The sequence below is a fragment of the Podarcis muralis genome, chromosome 11 (assembly GCF_964188315.1).
Source record: "Podarcis muralis chromosome 11, rPodMur119.hap1.1, whole genome shotgun sequence".
Classification (NCBI taxonomy): Eukaryota; Metazoa; Chordata; class Lepidosauria; order Squamata; family Lacertidae; genus Podarcis; species Podarcis muralis.
The window spans coordinates 20,025,300-20,039,345 of record NC_135665.1 but is presented as its reverse complement, the minus strand read 5'-3'; the positions used below and the strand labels follow the sequence as shown (position 1 = coordinate 20,039,345).

The 14,046-nt window shown below is 39.9% G+C and overlaps 1 protein-coding gene across 2 annotated transcripts in view; it reads left to right on the top strand.

Moving 5' to 3' along the window:
• The window catches only part of SNX24 (sorting nexin 24), a 74,930-nt gene that overhangs the window by 45,349 nt on the left and 15,535 nt on the right, over positions 1 to 14,046 (top strand). The window contains exon 4 of one of the 2 annotated variants that reach the window (XM_077936103.1): positions 8,537 to 8,634. The exons of the other annotated variant lie outside the window; for it this stretch is intronic. Within the exon in view, the coding sequence (XP_077792229.1) occupies positions 8,537 to 8,634 (98 nt within the window). The remainder of the gene's footprint in view (positions 1 to 8,536; positions 8,635 to 14,046) is intronic. 2 annotated transcript variants of the gene reach the window in all.

Sequence of the window (14,046 nt, the reverse complement as noted above, 5' to 3'; positions counted from 1 at the left end):
ACTTCTCCCCATCGCCAGCCCCACAAGCTCGGGGGACAGCGGGGAGGCAGAGCGTGCCTTCCCGCTGTTCCCCAACCTGGTTCTTCCAGCCCCGCACCTGGGGGGGAAATAAATTTTTTTTTCTTTAAAAAGTAGGTGCGTCCTATGGGCCGGAGCGTCTTATGGGGCTCAAAATACGGTAATTCATTGGTGTAGTTAATGCTGTGGAAGCTGTTTAAAGCCCTGTAATCTAAACAGATTTTTAAGTTTTGAGCAATAAACAAAGAGATGCAGATTATAAATTTCTCCTACTTCTATGTTTTATTTTATTTATTCTATGTATTATTTATACTTATATATATTAATGGTCTGCTTGCTACTTGTATGGATCTTAGATCCACAGTCTCTCAAAGAAGCACCTGAAAACTTGTCACAGTTAAGATTAAACATGTTTTAATCATGTTTCACCTACACTGGTGACCAACCATCTTCATTTTCAAGTCTAATAATATTAAAAGAAAAAATAATTGGTGTTAATACCGTTCATTGTAGAGTTACATAGGCAAATCCCTGTTCTCAAGTAGCTTCTAACAATCTAAAATAAACAGTGGGAATTCAAGTTCAATAAATTTTATTGTTTGTAGCTGATGGCCATCACAATACAGGATGAGCACAAATCACACAGCTACAAAACAAAAGACATTGCATTGTTGGAGTTTGTTATAGGAAAAGAAGAATACGAGTAAATGTCCTTATATGTACTTGAAGAATGATTACCATAATTATTAAGAAATGTCAGATATCTGTTATTTTACATATAAAGATAACCTGGTTATGGAGATTGCCAATGAAATCGGAAGCATTGAAAAAGCTGCTAGTGAAACAACTTATCTTAGCTTGCAATCCCCATTCCCATTCAGTCCAAGAATAACAGGTAGCAAATAGGCATCCCTGAGCCAAACGCCCAAGGCTGTGTCTCATTGTGCCTTCCAGTATCCTTGAGAAGATGTGCAGCAGCTTTTTGCATTAGCTGAAGCGTCCAAGTTAGTGTCAAGGGCAGCCCCACGGCATGCGTTTATAGTAGACAAGCATAAAGGTTGCAAAATAGTATATCAGTGTATATGTAGATCTCCGCTCTCAGAAAATGGCACAGAAAAATGCAACAAAAATAATTGATAAAAAAGAACTCCTAGTAACTACAGCCACTTGTTTATCAAAAAGTAAGGACAGGTAATACAGTCCTTCTGGTCTCCATACCTTTACTGATGGGGGGAAATGTTACCCCATTGGTCACTGTCAAAGCTTAGGAGATCCGACATGTATTTCATCTTATTTGTCTAGATATTGTTCATCCAGTTTAGTAGAAGGAGATGTTTTTAAGTTCTAGCAAGTGTAAGAGAAGTAGTTGTAATCAACTGTTGGGGCAGCCCTTTCCTTCATTTGCCATCAATCAACTCCTCATGATTTTTGTTGTTTTTAACATGTATAATCAGGTAATAATAATAATAATAATAATAATGTATTATTTATACCCCACCCATCTGGCTGGGCTTCCCCAGCCACTCTGGGCGGCTTCCAAAAAAATATTAAAATACTGTAATACATCAAACATTAAAACTTCCCTAAGGTCAGCTGTTTGAATCCCCTCAACGGGGTGAGCTCCCATTGCTCAGTCCCAGCTCCTGCCAACTTAGCAGTTCGAAAGCATACCAGTGCGAGTAGAAAAATAGGTACCGCTCCGGTGGGAAGGTAAATGGTGTTTCCATGCACTGTTCTGGCTTCGGTGTTCTGTTGCACCAGAAATGGCTTAGTCATGCTGGCCACATGACTCAGAAAAACTGTCTGTGGAGCGGACAAACGTCAGCTCCCTCAGCCTGTAAAGTGAGATGAGCGCTGCAACCCCAGAGTCGTTCACGACTGGACTTAACTGCCAGGCGTCCTTTACCTTTACCTTTTTAAACAAATAGCAATAGCACTCGCTAAACATGGTATGTCACTGCACCCAGGATCTAGGAATATCTGTTCAAAATCATAATTTTGTATTTATTAATTCATTTTTTGTTAAGACTTGCTACTTCTTTCTGTTTGCATTTCTGATTTTGTTTCTGGTAGAATTGCCTTGTTTTTACAGTCCATATGTGGTAGTAAAAAGCATTTAAATTCATGGTTTCATCACCTTAGTAGGTATATGTGCATGAACTGTGCAGCTAGGTTTCTTGAGGGGTAGAAATGAACGGACATTCATCCTGGCAAGCATGAATGCAAATTTTATTTAACTTCATTTTTATCTATTTTAAAAGCAAACCACTGAAAACATCTATTAATCAAACAGAAAACCTACAAGAAATTATTCAGTATCCTTCGTCCTTTGAAACCCCGATTAGTTTTGAATAATCACTGTTGTGCTGTGTTTATAAGGATCTCTAGAAAGGGCAGTATGATAAGTGTAAAGAGACAAAATGTTCTTTATCCTCATTAAAGATTGTGAACAGTGTGTTAAATAATATTAATGGCTAGGATTGTCAGTGTTTAACAGTACTTTCCTAGTACAAGTGATTTTATTGATCAATGCAGACTCAATGTAACGGGGCAGATTATGCTACTGATTTTATCGAAACCTTAACTAAGTTTGTTAGTGCACCACATATCTTTAAATAGATCTAGATGATGATGTAGATTAAGAAAAGCAGAACACCATCCATCTTTTTTTGATCTGTTAATAACTTAAATCCATCATTGTTGCTACCAGCTGTTTTTAGATTCTGTAGAGAAAGCGCACATTTCTTTGGTATTTGATATAGAATGCATCAATAAAAGTTTTTACCAGTGTTTATTCCCCTGTCCCAGTGCATTTGGTATATTTAACTGTATCTCTTCTAGAGATGGGAGAATCTCTTGTACTAATTATAGAAAACACCAATAATTATTATTTGTCTCACAGCACAGACATTTTAAGAGTCTGGTGCAAGCCTTTGCTTGCAGTTTTTTTAAAAAATATATATCCATAGTTTACTGTTTATCGGATTGCAGATATTTCCATTCATTGTCCAATTTGTAGCCCATATTGCTATATACTTTTTAGAAGCTATTGTAACATTTTAATGACTTCTCTGTACTTTTTATGTGTGTCTCTTCTTGCATCGCTTTTTACTCAATGTCTCTCTCTCTTTCTGCGGTTCCACTGGGTGAAGGAAGGGAACGGAAGGATTGAGAAAGAACAATGTAGGAAGGGATGCACAGAGATAACAGCTCAGCTTCCACATGCCTCCTTGTCTTCTCTCTCAGCCAGCTTCTCCTTTCTGCCTGCCAGCTGTCTCCCCTTCAGTTTCCCATTCATTACCAAGCCTAGCAAAGTCAGGGTAAAGAAGTTCATGGTAGTGAGAAGTGAGGAAATGAAGAAAGAATTCCAAACAGTGGGGAAGTGAGGGAGAAAAATACTGATTTTGCCGGTTGGCTTCTTCTTGCTTTCAGCCTCCCCAGCCAAGTAGTCATCCCCTGCGCAGAATACTCTGTTTTAGACCCTAAATGGCCTCGGTCCAGTATACCTGAAGGAGCATCTCCACCTCCATTGTTCTGCCCAGACACTGAGGTCCAGCTCCGAGGGCCTTCTGGCGGTTCCCTCGCTGCGAGAAGCCAAGTTACAGGGAACCAGGCAGAGGGCCTTCTTGGTAGTGGCACCCGCCCTGTGGAACACCCTCCCACCAGATGTCAAAGAGAAAAATAACTACGAAACTTTTAAAAGACATCTGAAGTCAGCCCTGTTTAGGGAAGCTTTAAATGTTTAATAGGTTATTGTATTTTAGTGTTTTGTTGGAAGCCACCCAGAGTGGCTTGGGAAACCCAGCCAGATGGGCGGGGTATAAATAATAAATTATTATTATTATTATTATTATTATTATTATTATTATTATTATTATTATATCCCCCAGTTTGCTTTTTTGACTGCTCCCCAAAGGTCTATGACTACTGAGCATGCTCACCCCTCATTGGGTTGTTTTAGGTTCACTTCCCTCCAACCCCATATGATTCACCTGAACATGCACTTACATCCCTCTTGTTTCTTACTGGTCTTGTTTTGGCTACAGAGCTGCCAGCATGCTCAAACTGAGTCCAGCATTAGAAGGAGTGATATTACCAAAGTATGGAGATAGGCATGGATAGTGTCAAGGTTATCTTTGTCCAGGAAGGGGTCCTAGCTATAGCCCTTGCTGAAACTGGTGCTACGCCAAAGCACTGGATCTGAACAACATCTCCAAGCTATGAACTTGCTCTTTAAGAGTGAGATTGTTTGGTGGTGGTGGTTCTCACTGAAACATCAATTTGTCACTTCCATTGCTACATCTGGTTCTTACATAAAGGGAACAGTTCTGGTACCATTGTGATGGCAAATCCATGACATGCCAGCAGTTTCATGTAGAGGTTAAGTAGCACTGAAAACAAACAGAAGCTCTGCAATGCTGTAGAACAAGTTTCACAATATGAAACAACACTTTCCCATCACCATCTCTAACCTACCAGCCTAGTGGAAATGAAACCACTACAGAATGATGCCCCCATCCCCAAATTCACCTTCACCGATGAAATCAAAAGCTGCTCAGATTGTTAGGATTGTCCTACTCATGTGTAGGACCCCGGTAGAGACACATGCCTGACTGGCATGTTCTTTCCCGCCTGGTCAGTCGTTCAGGAGCTTCAAAAGCTTTCTCCAGCCTGAACATCACAGCGACTGATGCCAAGAGGCATTAGCACATTTACGAACAGCAGAGTATTAGCGGTTCGTGTAACAGACTCAGTAGCTCAGCATTTTGGCTAATCTACTTTATTTACATATAATACACTCAGAGCATTCTGACAGCTTCTTCCTCTTTCTCAGCAGACAGTAGAGAGAAAGAAACAAAAGACAATAATCCAACATCACAGTACACAGTAACACAAAACATCCTATCTCCGTCACTTCCCACACTGTGGAATGAAAACATACACCGTCATGTGATAGAAAACAATCCCATGACTCCGCAAACACAGAGCAAGAATCCTAACACAGATATCGAGGAAAAGCATCAGTTAAATGCCTTCAGTGATTTTCCTAGCAGAAGTTGTCTACTCAGGACACCCAAGCAGTTTCTGTACCAAACCAGTTTGGAAACAGATCCAGGTAATCAATTTTATTCAGTTAGCACTTAGGGTTGGAGAATGATGAGCTTTACACTTTACTAGTGTAAAACAGCTACTCGATGGGAAATAAGCCCTAAGATTTCCAAAGCAGAAGCAATGTCGTTCTAATTCAAAATAAAATGATTCCCTTGATAAGTCTTACGTGACATGGGTTTTCTCATTCTTGACTGATCAGTTTCTGAAAGTTTCTGTGAATCTCATTTGCTCTATAAGAATGATCCAGATATACCATAGATTTGTTAATTCACTGTATGAATCCGCAGTCCCAAGCTGTGACTAAGCCACAAAACCTTTCACACTTGTTAAAACTAAGTTCTGGGTGTTGATGCACCCAGGTCCTATTCTTGACAGGAGTACAGCAACAGGAAAAAGAGCACTACCCTTTTTTTCTCTCTTTTACATGCCCAATCCCCAATGCCTCTTTTGCCTTGCACCTGGTTCTTGATCCTACAGGTGAAACTCTCAAAGTTTGCATAAACTAAAACAAGCATGAAGTAGACCCGGTGCTTTAATTTCATTAAACACCTTGTAACTGTTGAAGATTAATGTATATATCTCTTGCTAATTCTTTCCAATTACTTAGTTCATATAAATTCCCAGGCCTTGTTAATTATGCTGAAGTCAAGAGGTAATTTTTAACAGTATTTCCACAACAGGGGAATTTTCCCAGCATAACCTTGCCCTCTAGTAGAAACTCTCAACAGATTAGGCTCTCCGACTAGAGTCCATTCATTTTCAGCTCAAGCCTAATTGCTGCCGACTGGCTGCCCACAGGTACCTGGCTATTGTACACATAAAGAATGCAGGTCCTTCCGAGAACAAATAAGGAAAGATTAATTGTTCCTTTTGTTTCATCCCAAGAGAAATGTGGGCCCTTAATCAAGAAAAATAATTTCTCCTGTTGATTTGGCTTATTTGGAGGGACACATAATTGTGGAAAAGAACGGGGTAGACATGCATTTTGCAAGGAATGTAGCCCTTGCGTTGCACAGGAGGCAAAGATAAAATGAAATAAATGTAAGACAATGCTGGAATTGATGGGGATGGCTCACATTTCTCATAGTAAGTAATTTGGCTGTTGGGCTTTTATTTGAACCAATATTGCTAGGTAGTATTGTCATTTGTTTTGTCTGCTGCTTTGGAAATCTAATCAAGGAGACAATAGTAGTGGGGGCGGGGAACACTTCTCCAAATTGTCCTTAATTGCTAGAACACAAAGTGAGCTAAACACTCTGGTGTTTCCAATTAAAGAATCTGTTTCAAGCAAGCACCATTAAATCTATCTTTCCCTGTCTGATAAATAAGCTATCAAAGACTGGAACAGATTAATTGAGAGCAATTAATTCAAGGCTTAGTAGAAAAGTCAGACAAAGCCAATGCTGTCAATGCCTACAAATTTGACATAAAATAAATTATTTCTTGGATTAGAAGCATTTTAGCCCTTGCCATCTCATTACCCTAGTCAGCAAAACACTCGAGAGACCTGGGTTCAATTTTCTGCTTCTCCAGTGTGTGCTTTGCATGAGCTTTGGGCAAACCTCTTTGTTGACCATCCTCAGCCCATTGAGTAACAGTCTTCTGTGGCAGTATTACAGCAGAGGTAGTTTGAGGATTTCAGCCTTTATCTGCTTGATGTGATAATATAGGACAGCCTTCCCCCACCTGGTGCCCTCCAGGTGTTTGGAACTACAGTTCTTATCATCCCTGACCATTGGCCATTGGCTGGCTGGGCTTGATGGGAATTGTAGTTCAAAACCTCTGAAGGGCATCAGGTTTGGGGAGGTTGCCCTCCTTACCATACACATCACAGGAGTTATTTAGATAAGCTGACAGAAAGTTGAAAAGAATGTCCCGGACAAGACATCACTAAAGGTTTTCTCACCTCCCTTTCTTTTTCAATATGCATAGGGAGCCACGCTGATTTTAGTATATCATATGTCAGAGGTGGGGAACTCATTGCACTCCAGATGTCTTTGTACTACAAACAGGGGTACCAACTTGTATAAAAAAAATTTGGGAGGAGGTAAGCTCCACCCTAAGGGACGCAGGTGGCGCTGTGGGTTAAACCACAGAGCCTAGGACTTGCCGATCAGAAGGTCGGCGGTTCGAATCCTCGCAACGGGGTGAGCTCCCGTTGCTCGGTCCCTGCTCCTGCCAACCTAGCAGTTCGAAAGCACATCAAAGTGCAAGTAGATAAATAGGTATCGCTCCGGTGGGAAGGTAAACAGCGTTTCCGTGCGCTGCTCTGGTTCACCAGAAGCGGCTTAGTCATGCTGGCCACATGACCCGGAAGCTGTATGCCGGCTCCCTCGGCCAATAAAGTGAGATGAGCGCCGCAACCCCGAGTCGGTCACGTTTGGACCTAATGGTCAGAGGTCCCCCTTTACCTAAGCTCCACCCTACATAATCGATCACAAAATGCAGCGTGCACACACCATTTAAATGGCAATGCTCATCAACTTTGGGCGCAGCCACCTCAAATATTTTATTGGGGGACCAAAGGGACTCCTCAGCCGCTAGGATTTGGCTCCTATGACTACAAATCCTATCATTCTTATTCTGGCAAGGGCTGATGGGGAGTTGTAGTCCAACAATATCTGGAGGAAGACTCTGAAGAAGTGTGCATGCACACAAAAGCTCATACCAATAACAAACTTAGTTGGTCTAAGGTGCTACTGGAAGGAATTTTTTTATTTTGTTTCAACATCTGGAAGGCTACAGGTTCTCCATTTCTGTTATATGTGGGCATTCAATGTAGCTCTAATATTTATTTTGGGTACCATGTATATTATAGTGTGTTTTTATGTGTGTGTTTAATTGGATGAAATTATAGAGCATAGGTCCATGAATAAGTATTGGCCATAATAGCTAAATAAAGCATCCATGCTCATGATATTGACATAGCGTAAGTTTGGGGCAAGTAACTGATGGAGGTTGTCTCTTTTACATTCTGCTTGTGAGTGCCCAGCCAGCAACATCTGACTGACTATTGCTGAAATCATATTGCTAGACTAAAAGAGCCCTTTGTGCAATTGATAAAAGTGAACTAACTTGGATATAGCAAGGCAGAAAAAAATACTAGATTATTCCATCTCCTGTCCTGACTTTGAGATCAAATTCCATGCACATGATGCAGCAGATAAGTGCCAACCAAAAGCATCTAACTAATCTGAGAATGAAGTCCAGAGCCATAAATCACAAATCAGTGATCTCACATTACTTTTCTAGTGTGAGTTGAGTAGCAGTGGCTTCACAGCTTTCTAAATAAATGAAAAGCTTATTAAAATCTCAATATTGACACATTATGGTTCTACAGGCGACTTTTTATCATGCCTGGGGTTAAACTGTTGGAATCTAGTCGTTACTCCTCATCCTATTTCAGCTCAAAGGCACAATGTGAAAACACCAACTGACTTTCCAACAAATCTCTGTTCTGAAGCAACTTGGACTCAGCCTGTGGGAAGCTGGACCACGTCTGAGGTAATCAACGCCGGTTAGAATGATGGAGTGTTACACATAGCCATGTACTATGGACAAACTGTCCAATGATATAGCATGGCATTTGTAGCAAATAAATTAACAGAATACTTAAGTTACCGTATATATTCCCAAAGTAACAAGTGAACTCTGAGCTGCAATTTGGGGGGGATGGACAAAAATGTGTTTACAAGATTTTCTGGTAACAAATGACAACATAGTACAGTGAAGTACTGCAAAGAAAAAGTATATTATTGTCTATTTTACATGCACATTTCTTTGTGTTTTTAGAAGCATACATCACACAAATTAGCTAGTGAAGCATTCTGTTCAAGAAGTTCAACTCATAGACATAAAAATGCTTAAAAATAGACAATTCCAAAAAGTAGTATCTGGCTTTTTTTAAAAAACTCACACACACACACACACACACACACACACATCGGTTGCCTTTATAAAACAGTAAGGCTCAGCTTACTTAAGTCTTTGCTTTGAACTGTATCCTGCTTTTCAACAAAATTTGTTGTGCTTCTGCTTACAACAGTAATAGTTGTAATAGTTATTATAGTGGTAATAGTTATTATCAACTGATTTTCAAGAATTCCCTTCTTGGGATATGACTATGTCCTGTCCAATTTATGCCGTGATACAGTAGCTCAGCTCAAATCATTGCAAGCCATGGTGAAGGAAGCTTAAATATGATTTATCATTATGTCTGAATTAACAAACCGTGGTTTTCAGTTAGCTGGTTAATCAGAAACCATGGTTTGAACTGGCAGTCCATGGTTTATGATAACTGTGGTTTAGCATAAGATGAGATGAGGCCATCTACTATGCCTCCAGACTCTGCTACACCAGAGTGAACTTATGAAGCTGAGTGCTAAGATAATGGAAAAAGGAATCAGACAAGCAGTTATAAACCACTGTTTGCTGTTTCATGTTTGAAAACTCCAAACTCTGATTTGGCAGAGGGATAGAGAAAGTGATGCCCTTCAGGTGCTGTTGGACTGAGCTCATTATCCCTGAATACTGCTCATGCTAGCAACCAGATGAATGCTACATTGAAGAACAATAAATCATAATTACTGAACAAAACCAGTATTGGCCTTCTAATTTTAACTCCAGTGAAATAGGGAGAGAAAGTGTCCAGATCATATGTATGCTTAGCATGGAGCAAAAGCAAAAGATTGTATAATCTGTCTAGTTTTCAAATTTTAAACTGCTTTTTATCTGTAGGCAGAAAATATTCAGTTTGCGAAACTAGTTTTAATGTGAGAGGTTGACTCAATTAATCGTTAATTCCTCAATCAATTTTATGAAGCATATAAATACACAGTTTCCTTTCATTTATTTTGTTGAGCGCACACAGCAGCTATATAATGAAGACTGGAATGGTGTCAGAAGAAAGCTGCAAGTCTCTGTAATACGCAGTTGTCAGGCTTCTCCCATTTGTCATCAGTGCAGGAAGGGTTAGTAAGTGTTGAATGCCTGCCTTGTGTTGGCCTTTTAAATTGCCAATTTCATTTTCCCTGCCTTTATTAAGAAATCCCACACACGTGAATGAGGGAGGGACAAGTGTCAGGGAGCAGGCACTACAATGAAGTACCTTTGATTGAGCAAGGATTACATTGCTCAGTTCCTTCTATAAAAACGTGTCATGTTTGCCACCCAAATAAATGCCTAGAGCGCATAAAACATGGAGCCAAGTGACCCCTAGGAGAAAAATCAATTGCAATTCATATTTCATATGCCTATAATTGCTAGTGAAGGCAGAGCAGCAATTCTTTATGGCGAAGGCTTCTCCATTGTTAGATGTTTCCTGTTTGATGACCGGGGTGGCGGTGGCGGTGGGGGAGTTTTCTGCGTCTGGTGTTTGAAGTGTTCATTCCTTTCACATGGACTGAATTACTCCAATCTGTAACAACAGAAGTCAAGCTTTCTTATGATTGCTCACTGTTCGGTGTTTGAGCTGGAACACTGAACTGTAGACGAAAATACTTCATGCACAGCTATTCTGCTGGAGATGCCTGGAGCTTTCACAAGCAAGCCAACAACAAAAAAAGAGACACCCAGGTTCTATAATCTGTGAAGTTATCAATTTGCTAGCATTTAAACCCTCAAACTGAGTCTTGTTTCTGAGTTTCTTTTCCTCGAGCAGGCAAAGAATCCTGTTCCTTTAAAAGCAGAATTTTGAAAGTGTCCTCCTTATTTCTTTTTTCTCCCTCCTTCCTTATTTCAGTCTGATTTTCTTTTTACAAGGCTGCTGTAGGATTCCTATCCCACTGTGGACTGAGATGTCATATGGATAGAGAAAATGCCGCTCACTTTATGGATTACTGTTAGGTCAACAAAACTTTGGCAGCATTGATTAACTTGACAGTGAGTACAGCAGTACATTTATCACTTATGGCTGTGCTGTAGAAAATCTAATAAGAGGCAAACAATTCCCTTTAGAGTAGTAACAGGTTCACTGTGGCTAACGGTGCATGCACTGGAAATTTCTGCCTTTAAATTATACTCTTGCTGCTAGTTGGATCATTGACTCAAAGCTACTACTGCACTTCTCCATGACCATGTTCTATATTATTCATTTGATCAAAATCGTATGGTTAAACTGAAGCTTGCGCCTGAGTCTATTTAAAACGAGGTGGCCTGTAGTTAAAAAGCATTAGATTAAGGTTCATGTTTTATGCCATCAAATGAAAGCGGGCTGCTGCAATTTGTAAGGCATGAGTAGTTCCCAAATGACTACATTCATGTGGAAGTATTGCAACTGATTATTAGCCAACATTTCCTATAAATACAGTAAAGATTTCAAGAAGTCTGTTTTCTAGTAAGTAGATTTCATCGGAAGACCAAGTGCACAAGTGCACAAGCAGCACATTTATAGGTATAAATATTATATATATATTATTTGGGATTGAATTGGCTTTTCAAGACCAAGTGTGCAAAAGCCTCATTGAAGGCTTGTTTGAGGAGTTTAAAAAGTAGGGCAATGTGCGTTGAGCCATAAAGAAAAAACAGTATGGTTAACTCTTTTCACCTTGATTTTATACAAGTTAATTTACCCTCCTAAGTGTGGTTTGTATCACTATCATAGAATTCAATCCCCTCCCCCAAAAAAGAACCTACGCAACTGCCATTAACTCCAATAGGTTTTGTCTCTGAACATCACTTGGACCTTTTATTGTTCTGCCTCATGTTACACATTCTCCTTTGTGAAGTTTGCTGTGACTAGACTTAGACAATCTCTTTACACGCAATGAACACAAATGTTGATCAGTGTTAGCACTGCAAAAGCCCTAGTCCGACAAGCTATTTATGTTTATTCATGTTAATTAGCCATTTTTAGATTGATACATAATTACTGGTAAAAGCACGAGGAGGTTTTTATTTATTGTACTACTACTTGAAATGGTAACATTTCCCAGTAGGCATTTGTACATATTGAAATATGTCCTGCAAGTCCAAAGAAATATTGGAAATCTAGGAGCATGCGTTATAAATTTATCATATATCTTCTAGTAGATGGCTGAATGTTTTTTGTTTCGTAATATAATCATGAATATAATTTGTTTCGTGATATAAACTCACTTTACTGTAATTGAATGCCATTGAAATCAATGGGAACTTCTCCCCAAGTAGGCTTATTTAGGTTTCAGGTGCTCATGCTTAACTGAGTTTAGTTTAGCATGAGAACGTAATGCTAGCTGGGTTGGGGTATGACAGGGAAAAAGGTTGCTTTGAAAACAAGTTCCAGCAACCCTAGCTTTACTTGAAGAAGCAGTTTTATTCCAAGACCTCTATCAAGCAGTGGAGTTTTCATTGTTGGACAAGAATAATTTTACTTGAATCAATTGCCAGGAGGCCTAATGCAATAAGGCAGCTTGTGGTCTGACTGGAAGAGCACATTGTAAAGGAAAATCCCATCACAGCTTGATTTTTAGTAGAAAAACTGTATCTACCTGAAACTTTATTGTATTCAGGGAACTGTGCGGTTAGAACAGTGGGTCCTCATTATTAACCCCTCTGTTTAGCATAAACAAAAGATTTGGTTTTCTAAACGAGCTTGTTTTTAGAAACAGCAAGAGGCACTTCCTTAAATTTGTGGATTTGTATAAAGCCAAGGGCTCCCTCCACTCGCCTTCTTAAGAGTGGAGACCTGAATATTGATTAGCTATCACACTGGCATCAGAACTACTCTTAGGATTCAATTTTTTTGTTGTTTTGCATATTTTATTGATCAAAAGTGGTAAATGAGCATCAAGCGTGCAAGAAGACGATGAATTGTTTACTTGCATAAAATAACCTTTCAATAAGGGAAGATGCATTGCTCACACTTTTGGTGCTGTTCTGCTGCCCGAAGCAGATGGCATTCAGCTGCTATTGATTTGCTCCTATAGTTACAGAGCAGCACGTAACTAGGCATGCTCATTGCTGGTGGGTTTTGGTGTGGTGTTGATTCCCGCCGCCCCCCTTCTTTGCATGTGTGCAAAAGGGAAGAAAACTGCACTCATTTTACAAAAGGAAATAATACATTGTAGCCTAATATACTGGTGGGAGCAGGGGGAAATGGAGTAAATATACAAAAGAAGGGGGTGTCAAATCCCATGCCTAAGCTTCTTGTTTCACTTAGCTTCATGACAGGGCTGGCTCTGGTGGCGATGCCCCAAAACCATTTCCGGGGCTAGTAATTACACCCTACATGAATGAGAAGGGAAAAGGTATTTCTTGAGAATAGTGTTCAGAATTCCAGACTGTCCAATCTGACTTACTTTGTTGGGACTTACCTTCTCCAAACTCCCCCAGAAAGGGCTAGTGCTGTTCAACATACAGTGGTACCACGGGTTAAGAACTTAATTCGTTCTGGAGGTCCATTCTTAACCTGAAACTGTTCTTAACCTGAGGTACCACTTTAGCTAATGAGGCCTTCTGCTGCTGCCGTGCCACCGGAACACGATTTCTGTTCTCACCCTGAAGCAAAGTTCTTAACCCGAGGTACTGTTTCTGGGTTAGCAGAGTCTGTAACCTGAAGCGTCTGTAACCCAAGGTACCACTGTACATGCTAAAACTGCTACTGCCTGACAGAGATCCCCTTCCTGCATCTTAAAATTAATAATAATAATAATAATAATAATAATAATAATAATAATAATAATAATAATAATAATTTTATACTTTGCCCATCTGACTGGATTTCCCCAGCCACTCTGGGTGGCTCCCAACTGAATTTTAAAGACACAATACTGTACAGCATTAAACATTAAAAACTTCCCTAAACAGGGCTGCCTTCAGGTGTCTTTTAAAAGTAAGATAGTTGCTTATTGCCTTGACATCTGATGGGAATGCGTTCCACAGGGCAGGCGCCACCACCAAGAAGGCCCTCTGCCTGGTTCCCTGCAACCTCACAGTGAG